Genomic DNA, 16,761 nt, shown 5'->3' with positions numbered 1-16,761 from the left:
TCATACTATTTGCGTGACTCACAATCATAACATCATAAGGAAGCCGTTTCTATTAGTGAGATTGACATTGATGCGGTTGCTATGGCGGCAGTCGCTGAAAATTCTAAGAATTGTAATTTCAACTGTTAAATGTTCAATGTTATCATTCGACGCTTGATGTCTCCTGTTTGAAATGTGTAATTTTCAGTGTATTGATGTGTTCCTCTTTAAAATAAACTTTATGTTCAGTAAGAAAAAAATGAAATTCTCCCAAAAAACTTACGCTTTAAGGGATGACACATGGCAATCTCGTTTCCAAAGTTTTTTGTCTTTCATCGGCGCTGCGCTTATTGATAGGTTTGACGAAAAAGGCCCAAAAGGAGACCGATTCTATTCTGAGACGTGATTGGTCGAGTCTTTTCACCCAATTATGTGACCAGCCTCCACCAGGCCCGTTCGTCTCGCCGCCTGATATGCAAAAAGAGACAACAGGTGCTGGGATGGAGGTTGGACACATGGTATAGTTGAAAAATTACCTAGTGTAAATTCATTCCAGGTAAAAAATTAACATGGCAACGCAAAGTCCATAAAAAATCAATTTTACCCACTTCAATTTCTCAAGTTATGGTCCTTATTCCTCATCCTATGTGGACTAAAAAATATTAATGACGTCATTAGGAGTAAAAAAAAACGTAATATCAGTAAGAGAGTTTCTTTTTTCTGTGAAATACTGTTTTTAAAAATCGGCGTAAAAAAACAACAAAGTGTCGTCATTAGGAGCAGAAAAGACGTCATTTCAGTCGATCAAGATTTGTTTGTATTTTATTTCTCGTATGTATATATTGTTTTTTGTAACCAACTGGTAACCAACATACATGGAAATAACCAATGTAGCATCGACAATAATTTTACAAAGAGTGTTGGACCTGTTGAAAAGAGGATTGGGACTATAAAGTGCTAAATATAACCAGGTGGCCGATAACTGTCACGTGACCTTTTATTTCCACGTGACTCTTTCTATCGACGTGACCATTTTTTTTGCAGGACTTTTTTATCGCCTTGACGTTTTTTTGACGTTAATTTTTTTTCACGCGACAGTTGTCAGCCACCGTAATAAAAACGTCTCGATGATTAAATTTGGGTAGGATTAGCCACAAAAATAAGTAACTCTATTTTTGTCTGTGTTGTTCAGTTATATTTGTTGTACTTTTACGTGTTGTGTGGCAAAGCGAGACGTATCACTTGCTCATTTTGTAAATATAAAGAGGAATACGTGTTTAAATATTATGTAGTTCTTCATCTCACGATCATACGCACGCGACACACCAATATTTGGATTTATTGAAAAGAAGTATTTATCTTTCTAAAGTATCATCTCTTGACGTTTGAAGGCTAACTAATGGAAAGAAGAACAACATAGGTGGATTAATAAGCATGAAGTAAAAGATAAAACATAAAATCTACGAAAAAATAATTACAATCAAATGTTCAAGTTTCCACAATTCAATTTTCTTAGTATATAAGTATCTCCATGTTTTTTCAGTACAACTAGCTATCCTGTTTTGCTTGTTATCCATTGGAGTGAAACTGGGTTAAAATAACTCGAAGGCACCATTCAGTCCAGATTGCGGTGGCGGCGAACACTTAATAAAAAAATCTTTAAGAAGAAAAAGATTTCTAATCTCATTTTTCCACTTATCATTTGTTAACCAACGAGTTACCATGCCATACGTTGCGTCAAAACAATTTGTTTATCTCGAAACGAATCACTAAATTTTAACTCTCTAAACAATATTCTTTGGAAGTTATTACAAAGAGATAGGAGGGAGAAGGGTGTAGTTTCCCCTCGGTCCGAAATTTGTTAAAGTAAAGACCTAAATTCTTATGGCAGTGGAATATGTACAGCCAAATGTCTACCATGAAATGCTACTGAACCATAAACAGGGGATGTGTGACCAAACCCTTGCGCAGGGTCAGGTGTGTTTATATTTGTCACCGATAAACTGTCTACTGTCATTTCTTCTTTGCACAGTGGACACGAAGTATGGAATGTAGTTTTATCATGAAGTTTTAACCATCCAAGTATACAACTTTCGTGGTAACCATGGCTACATTTTAACAAAATAATGTTCGTATCTCGAGCAAAGACGTCTAAGCATATGGGACATGAATCGTTTATTGTAAATGTTGGAAAACATGTTATTTTATCTAGAATTCTCTCTTTTATTGTTGATCTATTAACGTGGCCAAATGTGACTCTCCTTGATTTTGGCACATATAAACCATAGCTTGGTTCCATGCCTCCTGACCCTGTAAGACATACGCAGCAAGAATTATAAACTGGGGTGCTTTGGAAATAGTTTGTTGATATTAGGTAAGTTGTTTCATCTTTGAGAGATTGCAACTTTTCATGAGAAGCATCGCGTTCCGAATTTTCTTGATATTCAATAATCGTTCCATTGCATACACACACACATCGACAAATTCCTAACTTCCATATCATGTATAACACACATAATAATATAACCATGGCCAGACATACTGCTAAATAAACGGCACTGTTGATTGAAGTCATGGTTTCTAGACAGAGTAAACACAACTAAAGATTTAAGCCAGTCAAACAGATTTAGTTTAAACTTGATAAGTCAATATCAAACTGCATACAATTCACAAACCAGTTCATTTATTTATTAATAAACTGTGTTGCATTTCAAAGTAGATATGAATCTAAATAACTCATGTTGATCTTGTAAATCAACTTTAAAAGATTATAATTATGTTTTATTGGTAAGTGTTTCTTTCTAGACCAGTTTTTTGACAAAACCTTGTAGATGCTAGCGTGCTTAATTTTTGTAGGTTTTCCATTTAAAAAAAGTCATCATAGAAAAAAATTAATTAACTACACAGTAAAAGTAAGGAGAAACAAAAAACCCCTCGTGTGCCTAAAAACATTAAAAACTCAAACCAAACCGTTTCTCCATTACAAGCCTAGAAATAAAACTATTTAGAATCCTCTAGGTCTTGCTAAATGCCCAAAACAAAATAATAACTACCAACCACGAGTTAAAATTTAAACTATTTTTTTCTTCAATCATTTACTCTACTAAACACATGAAACTCCTAGCAAGGTTTCTTATATTTTCACAACAGAACAATCAACATTAAACTCCACAAAATAAAAACAAATGCTTTTAAAAGCTTTAAAATTCCATGACAACAAATTTCACACGAACCATGATGAGGTCTTTCTTTTTTTAAATCCATGTTGATTAGATCGATTTTAAAATTGATCATTTTAATTACATTCCGTGCAACAGCTTATGTAAACAAATATAAATGTTTCTGGGATTAATGGGATAATACATTACCTTAGGTGCGAATAATGTTAATTGAATGGTGGGATTATCGAGTGGAATCATACTTTTGGGGGCGGCGTATTCTCTTCGCCATAACTCGTTCACCTGTTCCAAATACTTTTTGTATTTGTGTTCATCAGTTGTTGAAAAACTGAACTAAGCGCACTTCAGACTGAAGCTGGCTTCGTGTAGAAGGTTGATGCAAAGAGAAAAGATTTCCTTAACACTGCACGAAAACTCTTAATCTCAGATGCTTTAAATGCCAATAAAACTGATAGAAGGAATTCCTGCTACTAATTCCAGCAAACAGGCATGAATAAATAAATAAATAAATAAATAAATAAATAAATAAATAAATAAATAAATAAATAAATAAATAAATAAATAAATAAATAAATAAATAAATAAATAAATAAATAAATAAATAAATAAATAAATAAATAAATAAATAAATAAATAAATAAATAAATAAATAAATAAATAAATAAATAAATAAATAAATAAAAAACTGTGCGTCCTTACGACGTATGCTTACAGTAAAAGGACTCACTACAAAAACCTTATGTAAATATTTTCGAAAGTTTTTATAACTTGTACAAATACGTAATTTAAAAGTAAAACGGTAACATCATTCAAAAGAAGTTAAAGAAATAAACAAACTTTGTATCAATGAATTCATTAACGTGTGAATGAGAAATGTAGAAGTAAAAGTTGAAATTATGTTGTAAAGAAATGTAACTTAGATAAAAATGAACCAACCTCGCGTCCCGGTGTCAAAAAAAGATACAAGATACCCTGGGGACGAGGTTGAAAACAAGCAAATAGTTATTTACAAAAAGAAGGGAAGTCCTACATGTAAACATTATTAAGATTAAATATTATTTTTACAAACAATAATGTAATGAACACTTTACAATGTTGGTGAAATAAAGCTGCTGTTACTATCCGAACCTAAGAAGATGTTTTTGAACGAACGATGACATGCAATCGTAGCATAAAATTGAGCAAAAATCTTGCAGTGGGAATTTTTTTGCATGGGATTAAACCATGCTTTTTTCGATAATGTAACTATGCCATTCTTGGTAATAATTAGTAATAATTTTCTCGCGTTTTGAAAATAAATAGATATAGAAGGGCGTTATCTACAACCAAGCAGATATAGAAGGGCGTTATCTTAACCATTTAAAAAATTTTAAACTTTTCGAAATTTTAAGGAACCTGTCACACCCTCTTCCCCAGTTTTTTTTGCCTTTTTTGTATTAGAGAAGACGGCGACGGCTGTTATCTCTCATTACAAGAATTCAAAGAACCCTGTGTACATGGGTGGAACCTGAATTTTAAAAATTAAAACATCTTTATTCCCGGAAAATGCGTTGAAATCCAACAAAATTGTATTTGAATCTTCTTTTTAATGTCTGATACCGAGTATACCAAGTAAAAAAAAGTGACTAGCTGATCGCCTAAAAAGGACATGTTTTTCAACAGTATTAAAAGTTTTGAATTTCCTCCAAAAATACTGACCGGTGATTGGCTTGAAAGTGTCACGTGATATTGGTCAACCTGGAGAATACTTCAAATGCATTTGAAAGTTTTATTTAATATACAAGGATTTAAGACGACACCGCACTAAGGTAAAACCAACCCTATATTAAGTATGACAGTGGACGAACTCACTTAAATGCGCTAGCTTTCTTCTCCAAATCTAATCTAAGTTGTGTTGGCTTAACATTCCTCTGCAACAAATCTGTCCTTATCAGCCCATGCCGAGTCATTCTTGGTCCACCTATGGACTTTGTCACGTGAACTATCAAGTCCTTATACTTTTTTACGCAATTATCCTCCACTCTTTCCAATCTAACTTAATCTTTTTATCTGAACAACATCTTTATAATACAAATTAGACCGCACTTTAGCTTATATGAGCTCTCTCTCTTTACCTCTCAAACTGATGTTACCCATCTACCTGACTTAGTCTCATATCATTCCTTTTTAAACGGTCAAAACCAGCCTGATTCACAGTCCATTTCTGAAGATTGTACAACATAAAGTTTCTTATACTAGCCTCTACAATCAACTCAAGTGACAAAACTCTGCTGGTCAACAAAGGAAGTAACTTTCTAAACTTTCTTTCAAAGCAGAACGTGTCCTGCAAATTACACTTCTTTACACACCCCCTCCACTACCCGACGTATCTCCTAAATAACAGAGGTTCTCGGCTACCTTTACCACTGCCGTACATCATTAAAGCGACATTGTCTATAATCTCACCTTTGCAACGCTTGCATACAAACTGAATGTCAGCTCTTATCCTTCCTCTAATACCACTGCACCCCTTTTGTACCCAATACTTACAAGTCTAACAAAAAATTGAGTTACTACCAACTTCTTTTTCGCTAACTGCACAAGACCACTTTCTAACTACAAAGTCAAACATGGCTTCAATGCAAGCTACTAATTGCGACTTCAGACCTTGCTACATTCATACTTAACTCTTTCTTATCTAGTTCTTCCACTTCTCAAACTTTTCAAATACTTTTTTAATCGCAACCGACTTAAGTACAGAACCCTGATTCATCGTCAATCTTCACACGACTTCTAGAATTGCTATACATATATTAAGTTCTAAGAAATTCGGACTTAAAAATTTCAGACATTTAATTTTCAGACATTCGGACATTTCGGACACCATCTCAACTGTTTTCTGTTTCGAGCACGTGATCAATTACTCCCGATATATCGGCTTTACCGAATCCCTTGATCATGAGCTGCTGAGAGTTTCTCAAATAGATGAGTTGCAGCGCGAGGTAGTTGTTTTGATAAAACAATGGACATGTGCACACATGCACAAAGGCAAGAAATGACAAGGCAAGTAACAGACCACAACAAGGCTTCAATGCAAGCTACTAATTGTGACTTTAGACCCTGCATTCATACTTAACTCTTTCTTATCTAGTTCTTCCACTTCTCAAACTTTTCAAATACTTTTTTAAACGCAACCGACTTAAGTACAGAACCCTGTAACAGACCAACAAGGCAAGTAACAGACCACAACAAGGCAAGTAACAGACCACAACGATTGAAGAAATCAAGTTAAAAAAGCAACCTAGTTTTTAAAATAATTAAAAGCTGACCTTAAAAAGAAAAAATAATAGATAGGAAAAACCGATTGCAACTCTTTTTAGATCGTTTATTCATTAAATCTATAAATTTAAGGAGATAGTCAATTTTTTTATGTGGTCCTTCTTTTATTGCTTGTAAGGATGCGCGCGCATATCCGGAACTATTTAAAAATTCGCAACTCATCTATTGTTATGGGCACAATAATCCATGAAGGCATGAAATGGTCTCATTACAAGAAGGTTGGTAACAGCATTATTAGAAAGAAAAGAAAGATTAAAAAAACACATCGCAAATTTAGATATTACAAATTGGACACAAACGAATTCGGACAATTAAATTTTTCGGACGCACATTTGTCCGAAAATAAAAACGTAGGAAATTTTGTAGATGGTACCATCTTAACTAGCCAACCATACTCACCTAATTTTCTTATAGGCAACAAAAATAACTTTTTGTGGCACTCTATCAAAAGCTGTCTCTAAATCTGCAAAGAAGTAGAAATTCTTTTTTTTTCTAAATTCGGCGGCCAAGAACAAAATCAAATTGCATCTCATCTATATAAATTCTTTCTTTAAGTAACTTACAAATCACTCTTACAATCACTCTCAGTACCTGATCAATCAACTTCAATCCTCTATAATTACCGTCTCCTTTAACTCGAGCTGCGACTAAATTCTAAATTCGACTTAAAAGGGACTTCGTTTAACTTGAACATTCGTTAAGTCGAACTATTTTACTAATTTACTTCCTAGAAGCAAGGAGGAGGTTTGAGAAAGGAAGTTGCAATTTTATATAAACACGTGTACTTTTAGTTCTTATCACTGCTTATCACGGCGAATTGGCTGCGTAATGTATTTTAGATTTTCACGGGAAATTCACGTTCTGATTGGTTAAAAGTTTACAGCAAAATATTTTGTCGCTAAAAAGTAAAAAGTGTTTCTATTTTACGACAAAGCGAATTTTTCGAAGCAAAATTATATCGAACAAAACTGCGCACGCTTGCATACATTTTGCCGTCCAATTCGCTTCGTGTAAATACCCCTTTACGGTGAAGCGAATTTCTTAAAGCATAATCAAGACAAACAAAACAGCACATACTCAGATAGCCTAATTTTGTTAGTATCGCTTTACACTATTCACTAAGCTCACAAATCTCCGCTTTAAATGTATTATGAGTCGTGTTTAAGAATTGCGCATTTAATCTTTGGACTAATTTAGTCTTTGAACTAAAAAATTCACTCTCTAGTATAGCTTTTAAAAAATATTGAACTTTGATAGGAAATCAATAATTACAGTAATCATAGCTCTTTATTTTCTCATTTTAATATCTTCACACACCGTTCATCTTTGCATGACCGATCAACATTTCCATCAGACCCTCTGTGGCTATGTTTTTGTATCATGAAACTGAGAATCGATCATTATTCCTTCTACGTATGTTGTTTGCAAAGCAACCTCGTTTCTAGGGCATGCTATCCCTAACAGCAGCTTAGGAGCACTATAGTAGATGTTTGGTTTAACCTCCTAAGGAAGGAAATGAATAATAGACGTTGAGGTTGAGGTAAGAACGAAGCATATGAAAGAAACAGAACTGAATATCAAACATGCCTCCGTAAGTAAAAATATAAAAAAATATAAAAGCATAATGTAAAAATTGTACTTACACGCAGTAAATAATGGAGTAGAGAGATGGGTTCTATCTGTGTAAAACCACGCTGGTATACCTATCAACAAATTTATATGACGAAAGCCTTTTTATCAACTTGACCTAACAGGAAAAAAGTAGCAGATGTTTAGATTTTTAACCACGTTTTTAAACCACGCATATTATTTAGTAGATTTATCAATACATCAAATGATCTCGTTCAGCATGACTTTTCACGACCATCCGAATGAATATTTGAGTATTTTGTAAAAAAAACTGTCGTAAAAACTGCAGTAAACATTATCAACCTCCCCCTCCCCCTCTATTTTTTGGTTTTTAAGGTGTGCTTTAACTTTTAGAATTTTTTATGTTGTTAGTTGAAAGTTTAAGTTACGAAAGAAGAATTTCCGTGTGACATAAGGTTAAAGGGGCTACGGAACGGCTGTTTGTTTTCGACTTTAGTGGCTTACACGGAATTCGAGCTGATGGCGGCAAAAAACAAACTTGCTATATTTCCGGCATGTATGTAATTTACAGACTCGGACATATAGATATATCTAGACTTTTTATCTTCTCCAACCTTGGTCATGTTTTCATCCAGAATAAGTCTCGCTGAAATATTTCTTTGTAATATACTTTTCAAAAAAAATATTGAACCAGCGAGCAAAGTGCGCTGCTCTGTTTATTGCGCAAAACGCGTCTGCCGAATTTTTAATATGTGCGCGGGATATACGGAAAGTGAGAATTTTAACGGTTCGTAGCCCCTTTAACTGGCGTTGATCACTATCTGTATGTTAAACGCCTAAAATTTGGCGCGGATCTAAAAAATACCGGCTGACGTTCACACTAAAAGCATTCTAGTGTCAAAGCTTCTTCTTTACTTCTACATGTGTACAGAATCTAATGCAGAAGCATGGAAAAAACATGCAGAAACGTCGACTTCATTTAATCTTAGCATAAATGTAGAAAATAGAAATGCGTATTGTAGATTAGTTAGTTGATGGCACCCAATAAAAGCTGACAAAACTACATTTAAAGAGTGGGACGGAATGGTGACTCGAGCCTGGAACTTTATGAATACAAGCCGAATGCGCTACCACTTTAACAACTCCGCTTAAATAAGGATAAGTAATAATATTAACAAAATTCATTAAATTTATCAACATTTGTGAATTTCAACACAACAAGCGTTCTGTCATACGCGGGTAGTTTATCGGGAGTTTGCTCTGGAGTAATTTAATTTCATACAAGAATGAGTTAGAATTTTTATCTACCAGTTTGCAGAACTCATGCTGTCATTATTCATGGAAATGGTTTCTCGACCCCAGAGCTCTTTGAGATAAACCTCAAAAGTAGTCTCAAAGAGCTCTGGGGACGAGAATGGTTAAAGGTCTACAACGGTTCGAAATGCGTTAACTGTAAGAATATAAAGAACGAAGAAAAGCTGCTATGGTTTAAAATACTTGCAAATGCCATTTTTAAAGGGGCTACAAAACGGCTCGTATGATCTCCTTCCATTCTCGCACATTCCTAATAACATTTTTTTTATGATTCGCAATGATATTTTCTAAAAACAGATACATCACCTTTCGTATTCTCTTTTAGGGGTAAAATAAGCTATGATCTGCAAAATATAATACATAACAGTAAAATCAAAAGTTTTGATGTGAAAACACAGACACTACCGTATAACCTCTAATTTAGTGTGGCAGAAAAAACAATTATTTTGGCCATGCTGCACTAATAATTAGAGGGAATAAATTCTATTTGTTTTAGCATTTCAAAACCGCACTAATAATAAGAGGAAAACTAGATTACAACCGCATTAAATTAGAGGTGAAAATAATACTTCAACTTTTTATTCATTTTTTTTAAAAAACTTTTTTCTTTCTTCTTTTTAGCTTCTTTGAACCTAGTCCGATTCTCCTCGAAATTATTTATCTCCCCTAATGTCTTTTCTTCCACTTGACAAAGAAGGTTTTGGTTTGACGTTGTAAAGTGAAATACCGCTGGCAATTCCAATCCACCTTGTTTTAGGTCAGCTTATCTTCTCGGCCCACTTTCTTTCACAATTAGATTATCACCGTTTTTGAAAAAAAAGCAAGGTAATTTTGATATGCACTTGGGTATCACGGAACGATTATTCCACCCAGCCGCCAAGACATGGTAGATTGGATTGAGAAAGCTTACAACGTCATTTCATCCGACGTGAATATGGTAAAGCGGTCCTTTGATGTCAGTGGGATCACAACCAGCGGCACATCAAAGGTCTGCAACGGTAAATTTTACAAAAGTTGTATGGAAAATACCAGCAAACATTTAGAAGGCGATGATAACGAGGACGATCCTTTTATTTTGTAGCTTTATTATGTAATGATGTTAGTATGATAAAAAAACAACGGGTAACTGAACGAAAATTTTTTAATTTCATTTTTTTAATCCGCATTATAATTAGAGGGAATTTTGACCATTACCGCACTAAATTAGAGGAGAATAGAAAATTCCTTAAAACTCATCCGCATTAATACACAGAGGGGAAAAATTGTTCAATTTTTGAAAAATATGCCATCCCCACTAATTAGAGGGCGCACTAAATTAGAGGTTTTTAGGTACGGGGGACTGTACTTCGTATAAATGCTGCACTAAAAAGCCCTTAAGAAAGTAATCAATACCTTTTTAAATATTGTAAAATTATTGTAGTTACCTTAACTCTTTATATGCAATATTTTGGTATGATTTTGCGCAGGATTTAGAAGAAAATAGCTACCTAAAAAAGTTAAAAGTTAAAAGTTAAAAACGTTTAAAGATTCTTTTTCAAAAAAAAAACTTTATTTAAAAGTAAGGTGACTGCTTACAATAAAACATAGATATTGAATATTTGTAAGGCTTCTCTGTCATTTTCAGTTATAATAGGGTGTCCGATATAAAATCGAAAATGATTTAAGATGTTGTTTCTGTCCTCACAGCTCATAGACTCTCCATAAGCTTAACCTTCGTGTAAGTCACTAAAAGTCAACAATCAACAGCTTGTTTGGTAGCTTGATTTAGCGTAGGGGTACGAAACGGCTGTTGATTTTTGACTTTAGTGATTTACACGAAATTCGAGCTAATGCCGGTGGCAGAGTTTATGATCACTGAGGACAAAAATATAATAGAAAAGTTCCATACATATACTAAATTCCTATGATTTATTTGATACATGTATATACCTTGCTTTTAACTCAAACTTTCTAATAAAATAAACTTCAAACCTTTTGAACAACCTAACTAGCTATATTCTTTAAAATTTTGCATAGAAATATACAAGTTTATTGTACATAAAGCCAGTATAAGCAACAACAATGACTTTAAAATCTTTTTAGTGTATTAATTACTAGCTGGTGACAAAGCTTGTTTTAAAAAATACACCCGTGTTGTCCCTGTTCCCTCGTCTTAAAACAAGCTTTCGAATTACTGATATTTAGTATATTTCACAGACCGTAGCTTATTTTACCGCGAAAAGATAATTGAAGGAAATTAAAAAAAGAAAAAAAAAAAGAAAAAGAAAAAATAGCAAATTCATCGTAAAAAATATTTTTTTTAAACACATTGTCTAGACGTCGATGCGGTTCTTAAGTGTGTATAATTTCTTGCACCTACACCTTTTGAGTGGTTCATTTATTACACGCCGGGAATGGAGCTTATTGAATTGTTTGGTAGCCCCTTTGAAAAACCTAAAAACTTTAAATTTTCTCCCAGACTGCAACTGAGGTAAAGCGTGAGTTTGTAATCTCCAATGAAGAGATGACCTGCTGCGGACTTATTTATATAGACGTATATGGTATGCCAAGAAGGGAGATTTTGTTATGGAATAAAAGTATTCCAATACGAGGCATTTATTGTAAGCGTTTATATTTTTTCTTATTAATTATTAATCCATATTAGTCTGTTTTATAAAAATGTAAAATAATAAATATTGAAATTTTTTTTCATGTATAAATATTTTATTAAAACTTCCCATTCTTTCATTTTAAACGACCAGTTAGAGCAAACAATATTTTGCTTAATTACGGAAAAAAATTCCCGTCAGAGCTAGGGTGATAATTACGCAAAACAAAAGGCTTCAAACGTTGTTGTTTCTTTCAAGAAATTAGGTGAAAAGAAAACGTTTTTCAATTTCGTAACAACCCATAACATCTTTCTTTTTCCATATAAAGCTGGGATTAAATATTTACTTTCGATTGAATAGAGTTTTCGTTTGTGATCGAAAAAGCTGAAGAACAGAAAGCATTTTGCGTCCAAGTCGTAGAGAAAGAAATCCACTATACTCCGTGTGGCGTCATATTTAAACTGCTGTGAAAAAAACCGCGAAAAAGAAATAGACTAACGTTCGAAAGTTAATCGAAATTGATTGATTTTATGATACGCATGTGAGCAATAAAATTTAACCAATCATTGTCTACTCTTAGTTGTACTAACCAATTAGAATTTTTATATTTGGCAAGAAATGTCTTGGTTAGAGATACTTATATTGACAATTTCTATTCTCGGCCTATTACTGCATCTTATTGGCATCTATTGTTTGAAAATATTTTCTCGATGGAAGTATACACAAACGTATCTGATCGTTCATTTATCGATTTGTCATATATTTTACGCGTTACTTGGAATCATTCGGAACGGTTTTTCTCAATCAATGACTGATGACATTTTAAATTATCTGGCCCTGTTTGGCCAAGGATTAAATTTTCCGTTTTATACGGTTATGTTTTCACTAACACTAGACAGATTTTTAGAAATCTATTTACATCTACGATACACGAATTCATTTTTTGTCAGACACAAACTAAGTATATGTCATTCCAGCTGGACAACTATGGTGATCTACTTTGTTACTATGTCAATTCTGAGTGAAACCATAGTGTTGAATGTCGGGTTAATCAAGACTGCATTCCGAAAAATATTAATGTCTTTGTCTGCATTCGTACTGGTTACGTTCACAATCGTCTACGGATACATATTTTACAAGATAAAAACAGGACGAAGGAAGCACGGTCAGAATAGAAGATTGAAAATATTTGTTCCGTTCTTTATAGTTTTATCTTTTATTTTATTCGTGGCAATTCCTGATGTTATACTCGTGTTTAAACCGTCACTTAAACTATACGCACGATTATGTTATCGTTTAAATGTCGTTTTCGACGCGTTTGTTTACATATTTATGCAACCAGTTATTCGCAGGAGGATTCATAAATCGATTAAAAGAAAATCGTTTTTAGACGTTTCAAGTTTCGGTAGTCCGTTATCATCCCGAGGTGATTCAAATGAAAATGTGACGTCACAAATATCAATCCAGCAGCTTTCAAGTGTCAGTAAATAAATCAATACAAATGAAGTAAAAACTAGATGATTTTTCTTGTCCTCGGCGCATGCGTGAATTAGTTTTGGCTTACAAGCAGCATGAGATTTAAAACTTTAAAAAAAAATGGAGCAAAAGTGGGCAAACGAAAAGAAAAACGAAAATCATGATTTTCTTTGTTTTAAAAGTCTTATACTAAAAACGTGATTAAAACAAAAGCTAAAATCTACTAAGCGTGCTCGCCTAACACCGTGTTGCGTATAGACTGAATTTCATACTGAATAGGACGTCTATACATACTATCCGATGATTCCGTTTCAAAACAAAAACTGACATGAGTTCGTTTCGATACTGCAACGGTTTCGTGTGAATAAAAGCTCTGAAACAAAGCGGTTACGAAAATCTCAGGTTATCAATTGATGTATTTGGAAAAAGTGGTAAAACTTTGTTATAAGAAATTAAAGAGACTCTGTCTCTACCGCTTTGTTCAAACTTGAACCGTCCCTATTATAAAAAATGCAAAGCATCCGACAAGGTTTTATACGAGTATCTTTGGAAGGTTAGGGAAAGATGGTAACAGAAAATATGGCAACAAGAAAGAGTAAATGTTCTTTTAGACTAAATAAAAGTCGTAAAGTAGCTCATTTTTAAAAAAAAATTAAATATATATAAGATTTCTGTAGCGATGTTGAAGACAAATCCTCGCATATAACAGAAATTGTAACAGTTCTTCCGAAACAAATTGTATAAAAAAGCGTGACGTCATATCGGATCTTTGAATAATCGAGACTAAACATAAGTTTCTATACAGAACGGAAAAATAAAAACATGTTTTCCAATAAAGGAATATAATTAGAAGACAAATTATGTTGTGTTTATTTGCAAACAAATCTTGTTTGAACCTTGCTAAACTATCTTATAACTTCCAATCGCAGCTCTATGCTACTTTTCGTTTTCATCTAGCGTGATATAAATATGACGTAAAAATGAACTTGCAAGAAAAAATGTTATTCACAAATGGTAGAAAGAATACAACTTTATCACACCGCTGTTTTTTCTGTTGAAATTAACTACCCAAGATAGCCTCTTCAGTTCCTATTGGTACTGCTATCAACGAGGGTTCTGCAAAGGGGGTTCTCTGGTGCATTTAAAACTCTCATTTGAGCTACGAAAGTCGTGCAAACACAGCAATCGCCCAACTACACAACAGCCTAAGATATCAATCCTATGCTCATGCTGAGCGCTAAGCAGAAAGGAAAGATTAACACTTTTTTAGTCTCCGGCATGACTCGACCTGGGTTTGAACCCAATACCTTCTGCACTGGAAGCGACCACTCTACCATAAGGCTACCAGTCATTAGAATGTCTAAATGTTTAACAAACTAAAATCCTGACGTCGAGGTCATTATACTGCAGCTGGCAAAATATTTTTTATCTGTTTGAATCATTCTTTTTTGTATATCAACTACCTGAATTTGAACTTCAAACGCTAAAGTATAACTCTAACAAATCTATCCTACGTTTGGCACGAATATGAAAGTCAGTGTTGTACAACAGGCACATTTCAACTATACGTGAATATGCTATTTGAGTATTAGAAACTCTCGCGAACAAAAAAATTTTGCGAGCAGAAAAATATTGTGCACAGACACGTTAGCAAGCTAAAATATTTCAAGCAGAGTTTTAGCGAACAAAGATGTAGGGAGCAGAATCTTAAGCGAGCAAAAATATTTTTCTCGAGCAGAAAATTGGTACTCCAAATACGTGAAATCAATGTTTAGGTTTTGTTGTTTAGCAAGGAATCCTTTTGCGTGTGCGTGTTAAATGTGGACATAATTAAAATATATGCTAAGTATTTTCATTTCTACACTCAAAGTTTATTTACATTAATCGAAACAATTGGTTTAAAATCAGGACTAGGTCAACCTCGATCCAGGGGCCTGTAGCGTTTTTTGATATATAGAAGTATCGAATTGAAAAAACGAAATGCCCAAAATACCCGAAGTCCTTTGTGAAACCATGATAACTAACTAAATTAAAAATTTAAGTCTGTCTTAAGTACGGCAAATTTTTGTAAACAGGCATATAAAATACATCGCTGATCAGAGTGATTTCTTTAATTCGACATCTAATTGATTCAAGCTTGATTCGGGGACTGTTTCTTATATATATATTACGTAACTTTGTGTTTGCATGTGGCCACACGGTTATCAGTCATCGAAAACATGGTTCTTTTAGGCAAATTGACCATTAAGTACAATCCTCAACTTAGCGCCGAACCAAGTAGACCGTTAATTATATTATTCTGCCTCCAGGTATATAAAAATTCTAATCCCATTAGTTAAGATTAGAATCGAAATTAATAATGTTTAAGAAAAAAATAATATAAAAGTCTTTTCTAGAGGAATATTTTCACCTTAACACACAAGAATGAAACTTGAGATTAAAGTCTCAACAAACACTGAATTAGCACTCTTACAACAAAGGATGAGTTAGAAATATTATGATATGATGATACCAATATTTAAGTGTTACGCGATGTGGAGATGATGTCATCCCTTTACAAATGAAAGTAGAATCTTTTTATGCATTTTCGTGACGACGTTTTTTTCTCTCTCTTTTAAAATTTTACTTTTTTCGTATTTTTATTTTTGCGCTTATCTTACTTTCCCGCATTTACCTCACATTTTTTTCCATGGTTAAACTTCCTCGTCCTCAGGGTTTGTTGTCCATGTTAAACCTACTACTAGCGTTTCCTTGACAAAACGTCGGCCTCGATGTGAAAAAGGCAAAAGCCCTTGGCGACGAGGTTGCTCGTTAAAGCATTATTTATATACAAAACATGATTCATAATGTCTACTCGCCAACATCATACAAATAAAATCCTCACACTTACATACATGCCGAAAATATAGCAAGTTTATTTTTCGCCGCCATCAGCTCGAATTTCGTGTAAGTCACTAAAGTCGAAAACAAACAGCCGTTCCGTAGCTCCTTTAATTTGTCTTTCGTCCAAATTAATCACACAATGAAGTAAGAAGTGAATTTCCACTGATAAACTTCTGAAGACCACATCTAACAAAATTATGATAATTCTTCTTGCTGCATGTAGCGTGATTTTACTGATAACAAGCAAACTTATCCGTAGCCAGTCTAGAAAAGCTATTGGGTTGAAAATCTGTGTAAGATATCAGATATCACAATCAAACTTATTTCCAGGGCTTGCTTCTTCTTTCCATTGTCACAACTTTTAACTTCTTTTTGACTTTTTGTGCTACGATACCCTTGTCCATGTATAAAGGTTTCTTTGCTCTCATCGCAAC

At 33.7% G+C, this 16,761-nt stretch overlaps 1 protein-coding gene across 1 annotated transcript; it reads right to left on the bottom strand.

The window, feature by feature from the left end:
• Positions 1-1,400: 1,400 nt before the first annotated feature.
• On the bottom strand, positions 1,401-3,715 carry LOC130646966 (uncharacterized). Its single transcript, XM_057452651.1, has 2 exons — positions 3,348-3,715; positions 1,401-2,559 (listed from the first exon to the last, which is right to left on the bottom strand). The coding sequence occupies exon 2, from the start codon at positions 2,552-2,554 to the stop codon at positions 1,862-1,864; it is 693 nt and encodes a 230-aa protein (XP_057308634.1). The 5' UTR covers positions 2,555-2,559; positions 3,348-3,715; the 3' UTR covers positions 1,401-1,861.
• Positions 3,716-16,761: the final 13,046 nt, after the last annotated feature.

The sequence above is a fragment of the Hydractinia symbiolongicarpus genome, chromosome 6 (assembly GCF_029227915.1).
Source record: "Hydractinia symbiolongicarpus strain clone_291-10 chromosome 6, HSymV2.1, whole genome shotgun sequence".
In the NCBI taxonomy this organism is placed as follows: domain Eukaryota; kingdom Metazoa; phylum Cnidaria; class Hydrozoa; order Anthoathecata; family Hydractiniidae; genus Hydractinia; species Hydractinia symbiolongicarpus.
Note: the sequence above shows the minus strand (reverse complement) of the source record. Positions and strands in the feature narration are given on the sequence as shown.

What these genes read in the sequence shown, in the direction of transcription:
- LOC130646966 (XM_057452651.1), bottom strand. Translation starts at nt 2,554, where the DNA reads ATGACTTCAATCAACAGTGCCGTTTATTTAGCAGTATGTCTGGCCATG.